At 37.2% G+C, this 12109-nt stretch overlaps 1 protein-coding gene across 4 annotated transcripts; it reads right to left on the reverse strand.

Moving 5' to 3' along the window:
- Positions 1-425: 425 nt before the first annotated feature.
- On the reverse strand, positions 426-6098 carry LOC133706994 (transcription factor IIIA). 4 transcript variants are annotated; one of them, XM_062132540.1, is made up of 6 exons: positions 5865-6098; positions 5573-5713; positions 1499-1787; positions 1120-1355; positions 881-1024; positions 426-766 (listed from the first exon to the last, which is right to left on the reverse strand). In XM_062132540.1, the coding sequence occupies exons 1-6, from the start codon at positions 5991-5993 to the stop codon at positions 626-628; spliced, it is 1080 nt and encodes a 359-aa protein (XP_061988524.1). In that variant the 5' UTR covers positions 5994-6098; the 3' UTR covers positions 426-625. The 4 variants fall into 4 exon arrangements, with proteins under 4 accessions (XP_061988524.1, XP_061988527.1, XP_061988526.1 ...); XM_062132543.1 differs by lacking the exon at positions 5865-6098 and adding an exon at positions 1882-2042; XM_062132542.1 differs by lacking the exon at positions 5865-6098 and adding an exon at positions 1882-2034 and having other exon boundaries at positions 5573-5711.
- Between the last annotated feature and the right edge of the window lie 6011 nt (positions 6099-12109).

Raw genomic sequence — 12109 nt, forward strand, 5'->3', positions numbered from 1 at the left:
AATGAGCGTAGCCCATTAGAGCTAATTATGCTTGCAAATGTACATGTATGTACAGGTGACAAGGGGTGGGACATGAGCGTCGTGCTTGTAGGCACTCCCTAAATTAACTCGTGGATATCTCCCTAAAATGCAATGAGGATGACGATCAAACTCACAATCTTCGGACTGGTAGAACCAATGTGTCGGATCTCGTGTTCCTACACATATTTCACGATAATGTTCACCTAACTCGTGTTCAATGCTAGCATAAGCGAGCTTGAGAGGATGCTCGTCGTACCGGTGCCTAGCAGTAGGAGATAATTTAACAGATGCAATACAAAGATAAAATTGCATTCCTTGCAAATAAAGCAGAAGGATCTTATTCAAATATGAGAAAAAAACACTGAAACGATGGTTGATAAATGCCACAAGATAGTTGGCCTCACTTCTTCAGAATGTCGAATTACTAACTCCACAAGAAAACTGTACATTGTCCTTTCAAAAAGAAAACTGTACATTGTAGCAAACCATGTTTTCTCCTACTACTGGGCAATACAGACACTACAATTTAATTAAAGACCACTTCCCGGTCAGACTCAGCATGCTATAATGCTCCTTGTCTCATCCTCCTCTTGAAAGATCAACCTCAGAAGCTCTCTGTGTCCTGCCCCGATTGTTTTGAAGGACTCACCCTTTTCCGAACCAACATTTCTACAGTGGGGCACTGCCTCTTACGCCCTCCCCTTGGCCTGGACCGGAATTTTTCATCAGCCTCTTCAAAGTCCCCCTGAAATTGAAAGCAATTGTATCCCACACATAAATTCATATTGTGAGTTTGCCTGAAAAGATGATTATGAAACCAACGTATAACAGTCGTGAATCATCCAGGTATAAAACTCACGTGTGCATGGACATGGCATCCACTCTTTTCATGGTTGTCTTTCACATGCTTGTAGGCAAATCTTTTGCCACAACCAGGAAAGCAACAGACAAATGGTTTGTTTTCAAGGTGAACAGCCTTCACATGTTGACGGAGATTCGATTTCTGAAAATGTAAAACCAAATGTCACCACAGAGAATGCCAAACTATGAACCTCTATTTAAACTTATAAAACCACTCAAAGTTGGTAAGCTGCTTACTTTAGTAAACGTCTGAAGACAGCCCTCATAATCACATTTAATTCTCTCCATTGAACCTCCCTCTTCATGTGTGCGCAGATGACTTTTGATATTCTTTTTCAGCTGTTTGGTCCCACATATCTCGCAGGTAATATGTTGGTGGCAGGACTGAATATGAGCTTTAAGGCATTGCTCATTAGGAAATTGTTTCATACAACCTGGTTCAGAACAAAATGCCTCCACTCTATCTAACTTTACTGCAGAATAGAAGGATATAATCACAGTTTGCAATAAACACATTGCCAGAGGCTTTAGCCACACATTTCTTTATTTTAAGGAAAACATGTATCATATACAGACACCATACAAGAACCAAAGTAACTTTAGAAATGAAAACTACCATGGGAATCCTCATGCTTCCGCAGCTGGGAAGCAAATCTGAACACCTTTCCGCAACCTTTTTCTTGGCACACATGCTGCTTCTGACATCCATCATTGGCCGAAGGGCAATCCTCACCATGAAGTTCACTGACATGCCTAGTCATGTTACCTTGGAAGGCAAACTCACTATTGCAGTTCTCAATTGGACACTTAAAGAGTTTTCCTTGGTGATGAAATAGATGGCGAGTCAAGTGGTCTTTTCTTCTGTAGCTGGAATGACAATCATCCACTGAACAAACATATGGTCTCTGCATATAATAAGCTCAATTAATTGATGTACAATAACAACATTTCAAATATATATATATATATATATATAAATTCAAACCTCAAATAAAATACCGCGTGACTGAGGTTCACTTGATGGAGCTTCACAGGAGGTCTCCCACCTGGTACTAGTCCATTCAAGTCAGAACCCTCTCGCATTTTGGAGTTCTTTGTGTGGGATCCAATGCTTCACGCTATCAATATTACATTCTTCATAAGCATTGATTCCTGCAAAACTTACATCTTAAATTGATTCAATTGAAAATTTGAAACAATACAGACTAAACACACACCTCTTCTTTCAAAAAGAGAGAGAGAGAGAGAGAGTACAATAGAAAGTACATCATCAAACTTGTGCTACAAAATACAGAAAACACCATTCAATGAGTAGTTCAAAAGTTGCTGGATTACTCTCAAGTCTCAACTCATTGAACAACCAAGGTTCGCCTAGAAAGATTTCAATAGAAGGAGACAATGTATACTCCATGGAAGAGCTTCAGTCAACAGAAAGGCGCAGTAATTTTATGAGAATATTAAACTAGCAAAAAAAAAAGGAAAAAAAAAAAACTTTTAACACATCCAAACAAAGAAATACAAAACTTGATCATAAGAGCTCAACAAATCTCAAGTTACGAAGAAAATATGTTTTTCTTTTTCTTTTTCGAAACTATGTATAAGCCAAGGGTTCAAGACACTCACAAATTAAAGAAAATTGCGGGCATCATATGGTTTCACATGTATCTTTAAAGGTTTTGGTTCAATATATTAGATAGGCCACAATAGAGTAGTTTACAATAAAATCTAATTTATTGTTAAACTAATGGTAAGCTAATTTCAATAAAATCTTCTGTATGCAGGATTCAATCCAGATAAAAACCAAAACCCATATTTGAGAATGTGATTTGGCAATCTGCTTTCAGCATAGCATTTGGAGGAAGGCGAACTTGGATGAAAGCATGTTGTTTTATGCTTACAGAATGACAATCAGTCAAGTAATAAATATATAGTGCTCACTGTTCTATTTTTCTTATTCTTCCTCTTCTCCTTCTTCTGCTTAGGGATCTTTATGCATGGAGTGGTTCCAAATCCAGGGATCTAGTTGATACTAAGGATTTACAACAAAATGATTTGACCATCTAAATAGAATGAAAAAGAATCTTAGCTGACAGAATAGTGATGATAGGAAAAGCTTATTGAAGCAGTACTTAAACTGTCAAAAGAATAAAGGAAGAAAAAAAAGAACTGAAATATCATTTGAACCTTTAAAACAGAACTAAAAATCAATTAACAGTCAATATAAACATCAATTTATAAGGTCTTGCATTAAAAGACAATTTCAGTGTTAATTAACCCTTCAAAGTTGTTAGATAAAAGGAAAAGCCAGAAAGAAAAAAATGTAGACTTAAGATCCATCAATTCAAACCAATTAGGCCAACTCCATATGCACCAAATATAACAAGACTCCATTTGGATAGAGTTCAACAACAAGGCTAAGTTTGTCAAAAAGAAAGACTGCAAAACATCAGATGGAATGTATTGGATATGACAAGATGCAATACATTAAAAAGCATAATTATAAGCAATGAGTCATTTGAAATTCATTTGTTTCTCTTTCTCTAGTTCTAAATCAGTAAATCAAATCTTGACATATATGCAATAGAACAGATAAATACTGAAACATCACTTAGAATGTACAGGAAGAATATATTGCGTCTCCAGTAAAAGTTATATATTAAATTGAGTCGATGGATAGAGTACAGAAACTTCACCTAGAAGGTACATGTACATAGAAAAAAGGAAACACCATTCAGCTATTAATTTAGAAGTTGCTGGTTTCCATCTCAACTCACTAGACAACCAGACTCCACCTAGAAATATTTCAGTACAAGCAGACCATGTATATTCCATGGAAAAGTTCCACGCAAGTGGAAGTAATTGCTATAAGAAGATTAAAACTAGTGAAATATGAATCTAATTCAATCAAATATTAAGAATAGCAAAACTCATTATTTGAGCTCAGCAAATCTCAAGTTACAGAGAGAATACAGGTTGCTTTTCTCTCAAGCCTAAAAGACTTGTTTGTTGGCAAATGCCATTGGTGCCTCAGGGAAAGCCTTTATTCTCATATCCACAAACTATGGTAAGCCAAAGGGTTCAAGAAGCTCAAAATTCGGAAGAAAAAAAAATTGTGGGCATCCTACGGTTTAACAAGTGATTCTGCAGAATCTGGTTCAATATGTCAGCGAGGCCTCAATTCAGAGTAGCTAAATACCTCACAATAATCTAATTTTAATTTCAACAAAATCTTGTGTACACAAGATTCAATCCAGTTAAAGATAGAAACCCATATTCGAGCATGTTATTTGGTGACATGAAGTTTTCCTTCAGCGTCACATTTGAAGGAAAACTTGGACAAAAGCATGCTGTTTTATGCACTACCTCCATAGGTCCTTCGGTTAGAGAAGTTCTTAAAGAATAAGAATAGTGACACTCGGTCAATATAAATATATAGTGCTCATCTGCTCTATTATTTATATTCCCATTCTCTTCCTTCTTCTGTTCAATCTGTTGTTTCTCTTTTAGACTAAGTATCCATTTGCACCAAGTGGTTCCAAATCTAGGAATTTATTTGATACTGTAAGGATTTACAAGAGTTTGATCGACAATCGACATAGACTGAAAATGAAAACTTAATTAGCTGATAGAATAGTGATAATAGGAAAAGCTTATTGAAGCAGTACTTGACTGTCAAAAAAAAACAGCAACTAAAATAACTTCTGAACCTTTAAAGCAGAACTAAAAATTAATATTTACCTTGAAAGAATGAAAGAGTAAAGAAAAAGTCTAGCTTTAGAAAAGTCTAGCCTGGCACTGCCAAACAATTTAAGTGGTGGCCCTTCAATGTTGTTAGGTAAAAGGCAAAGCAAGAAAATAGTAGAATTAAGATCCATCAAAACTTCAAAAATTGACTAGGCTAACACCAAATACATGCACACCAAATTAAACAACGCTCCTTTTGCATGGAGTGATTTCAAAACAAGGATTTTGATTGACAGCAAGGCTATATTTAAAAAATAAAAAAAAATAAAAAAAAGACTGCAAAACATTTGAACGCTCAACTACAAGAAATGAGTCATTTCAAAATCACTTGTTTTTCTTCTCTAATTTAACTCAAATCTCAACATCGGTGCATTCTAATAGTTTAAACAAACAAGCCATCGATGAGTGCTTCATATGAAAAGTTTCATCAACAGATAAAGAGGAGGTATGAGAATGATAAAACTAGATTATATGGGCTCAACAAATCTCAAAGTTACATAACCAGTATCAATTTGTTTTCTTTTTCTCATCAAAACTTTGTAAGCCAAGGGTTCAAGATGCTCGGTCTAGGAACAAATTTTTGGGTATCCTATGATTTGACAAGTGATTCTGCTAATTCTTGAGTTCAATATGTTAGGGAGACCTCAATATACAAACTCTTCTGTCCAAAACAAGACTCAGATATCAAAATTGAAACCACACATTCGACCATGAAAATCCAAGAGCAAGTATGCACAAAAGCACATTTCTTCGTTCACTCCCTCCATTGGTCCTAGGTTACACAAGTTCATAAAGAAAAGAAAATTGTGATGCCACTCATTGTATAATTGACATATATTGATATTGGAGCTTAATCTTGCAACAGAAACCAAATAGTTTTCTTTATCTGTAATACGGAGAACAGGAAATCATGTATACTCTAGAGATAATAGAAAATACTATATACCTCGAGGGAATGACTCTGCATATGTTGCTTGAGATGTGCAGGTTTTTTGAAACTAAGCCCACATTCCTGGCAAGTATTGGACTTTCCTCTCTCAACTTCTGAATCGCCATCTCCATTAGCCTCGGCCATATCCCTCTCGTCCTTTACCAAAATTAACCAAATAAATTTAACATAACCATTTCCAACTTTGAAGACAAAACCCAATAATCCCATAACAGAATATCACTCAAACTCAAAGACCCAGTTCATAAAGATTCAAACTTTGAGTGTGTGGAGAAGAAGGGAGTGAAACCTTGTGGTGGGTGAGGACGTGAGAAGCAATGAGGGACTTTTTGGACCTGCAGATGCCACAGTAATCGCAGTAATAGCGCCTAATGTCCCTGAAAGTAGGCACCTCCGTCTCGGCTTCAGCTTCCTCCATGGCAGTTGTACTTGCTCAAGTATCTAAATAAGCAACAGCGTCGAGTTGAGTACTTGAATTTATAGAAACTTCGAACCAGGGAGTTTGTGAATGGCCAAATTTTGTGAATGGCCAAATTTGGGTTATGTTCCTTATTGACTACTTTTTTAGTTCAAATTTTTCTCATTTTTTTTTTTTTTTTTGTTACAAAAAGTTCAGGGAGGCTTCCCTACACTACCAGGGCCAGAACAAACCTATGACCTTGACCTAACAGGACTTACGAAACTGGCCAGTGTCCCAGCCCATTCGTATGGAATTATGCATGACATTTTATTTTTTGTTCTTTTTGGATCGAGGAACTAATTATCTTTTTTCTTTTTTGGAAATTGTTATTTTTCTTAGAGAGTTTTTCTAATAAGGACTAGTTGAAAACTTTCTAATCAATGGTTTGTGAGACTCACTTTTCGATTACATTATGGCAAATTAACCGTTAGTATGCATGAGTATATCACTTCTGAAAATTTTCTTGCAAATCACTAATTGTTAAGGTAACTAGATCAAATCAATGGATGAACCAAATCTGTCAAACCTGAACCATTTATGTTCATAACTGTGAAGGTGATTTTGTGTTTTGGACTTTAGGTAGCAAGACCTTCTTGATTAAGCGAGACTAGGCCCAAAATTGATCAAAGGTTAGACCTGAGAACGACTTTGTTGTGACCAGCTAGATGATAATAGCAGCAATTAGAGCTAATTTCACGAGAACAAAACTTATAGGTGGATATGGTGTGGGAGCTAGATGCCTGGGAGTTTAGTAGAGAGAGAGAGAGAGTTCCAGTAATGGCATGGTTTTTGGGTTTTGGATTAAGGTTGATTAGGGAATTGATGGGTAGGGATTCAGAGATGAAACTTGATCTCTTGCTTGGTGTTTTGGGGTTGTTGTGGTCTGATTTCCAATGGCAATGAACCTGCTTTTTATAGCGGAGGTAAGCAGGGAAGATTGGTGATAAGAATCGAGGGCTTTGAGGAGGTATTCTCATTTTTGGTGGGATAATCCTAAAGCTCTCAACTTTTGTTTTCTCCATAAACCAAAAGGTGAAAGCTCGTTCTGGCCCTGAGGGTGAAGGTCCGTGGTATAGGTATAGGATGGTGATAATCCCAAATTATGCGCTGCTATGATCTTTGAGGATTCTAATCCCCTAATTTCTGCTATTGTAAATTGTGATCACAAAGTCTAAGGGTTATTGGAAATTGAAGTAGGATTGGTGGGGATGTGAATTAGAAAGCTTCTCCATTGATTCTGAGTTCTTACCAGAAATGCTGAAGCACTAATCTCAGCAGCAGCTTTGATAGAACGATATTTCTAGTTTGGGCAATAAGATGACTTCAACGGGTTTTTGGGCTAGAGACTGGCGTAATGGACTTTGGGTAAGGAAATGACTAGTGGGCTTTAAGTCTTGCTGGGCCTGCTTTCATCTCTCTACTATAGCCTTTTGTTAAGATTTTAGTCCCTCACGCATGAATTTTGGTCCCCAAGTCCAAAATTGTCAATGGACCTTATCTTAACGATAGGCCTCACAAAATCCGTTACCTTCCACACCACACCCCTCCGTATAAGCCCCAAATGTAGCTTGGATCTGCGTGTATTGCGTGGTAGTTAAGCGTGCTAATTTCTTTGAAAGGTGCATGTTAGTTATTAAGAATTTGGGCTTGTTGTATTTCTTGCTAACTAGAGGGCTTCCTTTTGACATGAAATGAGCTTGTTTGAAGGCCCAACTAGGTTACGATGTTGATGATTCGCCTTCTTCATGTGTCATTCATAAAACTTGGGCTCGTGGAATTTTGGGTGTCAACATTAGCCCCCTTGATTATGTAGATCGTATGACCGTGTTACGGGCTATATAATCAAAGTCCGGAGACTTATTGCGTATATGTAATAGCCTCTTCTTTCTTTCTTTTTTTAATGGAGTTGCGTTGGCTTGTGTATCTTCCTGACATGAACTATGACTTATCAAATTTCCCACGTTAAAACAGATTCTCATCATCATTGGACTCCTAGTTAGAAGAGAGGAGTCCAACTTTTTACTCACTTTCCTTCTAGGAAAACGGTACACGCCACTCTTTCTTTTTCTTCCATATTTTGATTTGCACGAGACATCCTTCTCTTTCAAGAGTCCAGTTCTCGATCTAAGGAAACAAGGCTCTTCTCCATTTCAAATTTCTTTGGTTTGAGAGACCTCCCAATTATGACCTCCTTATCTTCTTCTAGAACAGATCGATTGTGTTAGGTTCACCACAGAGCCGCTTTGGGATTCTCGATAAAGTTCCGCTCTTCATAGGCTTGTCGGATCGCGTCTTGTCCTGCTTAGTGTAAGCATGCTCTTCCTCTTTTTTTCTTTTCTCTTCTCCTTTTCTTTTTCTCTTTTTGATTCGATACCTGCTGCTATTATAGCCTTGTTTTGGTCCCCTGTATCTTCCTAGCGGATCATGGCGCCCGAGGTATCTAGTCTAGTCGATCATCACTTTGTGCTTAAGGATGGTCTTAAAAGTGGTCAGTTTAGAAGCAATTTCGAAACTTCTAGAGACGTCAGTCTTGAGCAGATTTCTAGGATGAGGATTGAAAGGGGGGATTATCCGGCAGCCCCCATAAACTTTGAGTATTCTTGTGGTTTGGTTACAGGGTGGCCGCAGTAGGTTGATAATGAGCTAAAAGATAAGGCCACAACTTTCAAAGGCTACGGTCATGTCTTCTATATTCATCTCTGCTCGCTGTGACATCAACAGGGATGTGGTTCTCTTCGTCATGTGGTGCGGAGGTGGAATCCTCATACGCATACCTTTGTTTGTGAGTGGGGAGAGTTTACTCCTACTTTGGAAGACGTCTTCAACATCATGAGGCTTCCAATTACTCGTTCAGTCAACCCTTTCGATTTTGATTTTGACTCAGATTCTGAAAAGAAGCTGCAGGTTCTTGTGGAAGGGGCCTCTAGTGTCAAAGGATGTAAGTGCCGTTTTGCAAATTAGGTGAAGCATTTTTGGGGAGTTACTGAGAATGGTGTGTTTGTTCCAGGTAGAAGCTTTAATTATGGCTGCCGTTTGGAAGCGATGTTGTCTCTGTGGTTAACAAAATTTGTCTTCATTGAGTTCTCCTATGAGTATGTTGAAGAGTGCGTGTTCCCCTTGGCGATTGCAATAGCAGCTGGCAATAGATTTCCTTTGGGACCGATGTTTCTTAGACATGTCTATCGCCTGCTGGACTACATCGTTGTTGAAGAGTTAGAGAGTGTTGCTCGGTATGGAGTGACTACTTTAGTTTCCATGACTTTTCTGTAAGTATTCATCTGGGAACGGTTCAAAGGGTTAAAGGTGGAGCCCTTAACCTTGAGTCTATCTCTGGAATTGTACAATAACGATAGAGAGGGCATCTTCTCCTCGTGGTCCTCCAGTTTATGAATACGACTAGAGGGACACTAGAATTCAAGTTGATGATTCCCCCAAGTACATTGCTTCAAAAGAACAAGGAGGTGAAAAAGAAAGCAACTTCAACTTCATTAGCAGGTGGTGCTTTTCATGTAAAGCAAACGAATGCTACAGGTTTCGAAGCAAAAAAAGGAACCAAGACACTACTACACAAAGTGAATCAGACAACAGTCAAAAGCCTGTTGTCTGAATGAAAATGGAGATGTTGTAAACTGGTGTGCCGTCTGATCTCCCCCATCAGACAACATTCTTTTTTAATTGTCTCTCTGGTCATTCACACAACATTTACCTAAATATGTGTTGTCTAAATTTACCAAATTTCGATTCATGACAGTAGTCTGTTGTCGGGTATGAACTCAGACAACAGCTTACTGCCGAGGTGTTGAGTGAAATTCACCAAGCACAACAATCTTTCCAAGCCAATGTTGTCTCCTAAATATCTTCAACGACAATAATGTACGAGACCTGATATGTGAAGTAAACATCAAACAAGCATTTTTGATTACCAGATGTTGTGTCAAATGCATTACAAATATCAATTTGCTCGAAATGGTGTTGTCTTAAATGAACCTCAGACTACACTTTCGATTACCTAATGTTGTCTGCATCTTATCTAAGATAACAATTATATGGATTCCGGTGTTGTCTGAAATTCAATTAATATGACTATCTCTTGGATGCATGTGTTGTACCGGATGAATTTCATACCACACATTTTATTTTTCTTGTTGTCCGAATTAACGTTATATAACAAGTTTGAGGATGCCAATGTTGTCTGAATGTTATTTAAGATAACATTGACGTTGATGCATTTGTTGTCTTGAATGAACCTCAGACCACACTTTGCTGGATGCCAATGTTGTCTAAATAGTTTTAAGGTGACAAGTTGCTAGATAATGTTGTCTGAATTTTCCTCAGACAATGTGTTATGCCTTTTTGCTCTTTTGTGTTGTGTGATAGTTTGCATTACAACAATTACTAATCCTATACATGTTGGAATCGAATCTGCACAATTGATATGGAAATAGGCTGATATGAAATTCGAAGTTCCAATGTCATTTACCACATTCTCATACATCATTCTCACAAATCTTACATTATCAATTCAAAGTACTAGCATCAACTCATGTCCAACCAAATCTAAAGAACAAAGTCTCAACTGAACTAAAAAAAGATATGCATGGGTACCCAAGTACCAAGCACAATGCTTACATATGTCTTTGACTAATACCCGATATAATCGACTCAAAACACACTCCCCTATTTCACATTTTTGGTACAAGATACTTTTCATTGCAAAAATATAACTCAAGGCCAGACCTTTCAATGCAGGGCCTTCTAAAAGAAAGAGAGAACAAGGTCCGTATGTACAGTAAAGGGTTGGGTGTCCACGGAAAGCTGCATAGCAATAGGGGGGAAAAAGATATATCAATAAGCCTTCAGCTTTATACCATTCAATTTAAAGAGCACCCAGAATAAGCATTGAAGCAAGATTACAAATCACTGTCAAAAGCAAAGAGTATGGAGGTTAGTATCGAGCGTAATATCTACATGAATTAATTTAAAACTTATTTTATTCATTGTGACATCTTACTGGAGTCATTCAAAAAAATAATACAGAAATCAACACCATCAATTCTTGACCAAGGCTGTGGCCCAATTTCATAAAGATGAAATGGGTTGTGTCTCTTATTTATTTTCTTTTGGCAATATTAATTTTAGAAATCACGAAAAAGCTATAGTATTGTGTTCATACATGCATGCATTTAAAACAATTATATATATATATATATATATATATATATATATATATATATATATATATAGAGAGAGAGAGAGAGAGAGAGAGAGAGAGAGAGAGAGAGAGAGAGAGAGAGAGAGAGAGAGAGAATACAGAACAACTAGCAAATTCTCCAAGTTAAGACGATAAGCAGTTTAAGTATGATCACAGTCAACATGAGAAAATGTCAAGGAACACACCTTCATAAATGGTCGATCATGACTAGGAAATGAGTCAATGAAACTCTCTTTCAGAAGTAGTGACACCTCTAATTGAAGTGTGTGTCAGATCTGTAGCACTTAATTTGATTATTTGGTAAATCAAGTACATGATCATAGTATGAATATGCCTATACATAGTGTTCACTGCATCTGCAAGTTGACAATTTTCACATTCAATCGGAATAGGCTATTTGATCTGCATTTTATTCTGTACAACATTAGGACCCAAACAACTGGTATATGCAAGATGCCAAGGTTCCATAAACCGACACTCCACCATGATTATATATGCCTATCCCCGTGAAACTTTACGTCACAAAGTAAAGCATAGAAATGTGCCTATCCCCATGAGTTGGAAAACTAGCATTAGCCAACTCTACTCTGTAAATATAGCCTAAATATAGAACATTGCAGTACATTGCCAGAATGCCATATATAGCCTAAATACATCAAACAAATATCATTATCGTGGAATTCACCTTATTGTCATTTGATTGTACATTTGTAATTGTGTGTGAACGAAGATTAGAGCAAAGAGAACCCAAGTAAGTTCTTAAGACTCCTAGGAAACCTTTGGCAGCTTCAACCTACACACAACAAATAAAGGCATTAATGAAAAGAAAGGGAATACTCTGACAAAAAGAAAAAAGCAGAAA

Source organism: Rosa rugosa, chromosome 4 (assembly GCF_958449725.1).
Source record: "Rosa rugosa chromosome 4, drRosRugo1.1, whole genome shotgun sequence".
NCBI lineage: Eukaryota > Viridiplantae > Streptophyta > Magnoliopsida > Rosales > Rosaceae > Rosa > Rosa rugosa.

What these genes read in the sequence shown, in the direction of transcription:
- LOC133706994 (XM_062132540.1), bottom strand. Translation starts at nt 5,993, where the DNA reads ATGGAGGAAGCTGAAGCCGAGACGGAGGTGCCTACTTTCAGGGACATT. An exon ending in GAAGCATGAGGATTCCCATG is followed by an intron (nt 1,356 to 1,498) that starts GTAGTTTTCATT and finishes TCTATTCTGCAG; the next exon opens with TAAAGTTAGATAGAGTGGAG. An exon ending in GATGCCATGTCCATGCACAC is followed by an intron (nt 767 to 880) that starts GTGAGTTTTATA and finishes TTTCAATTTCAG; the next exon opens with GGGGACTTTGAAGAGGCTGA.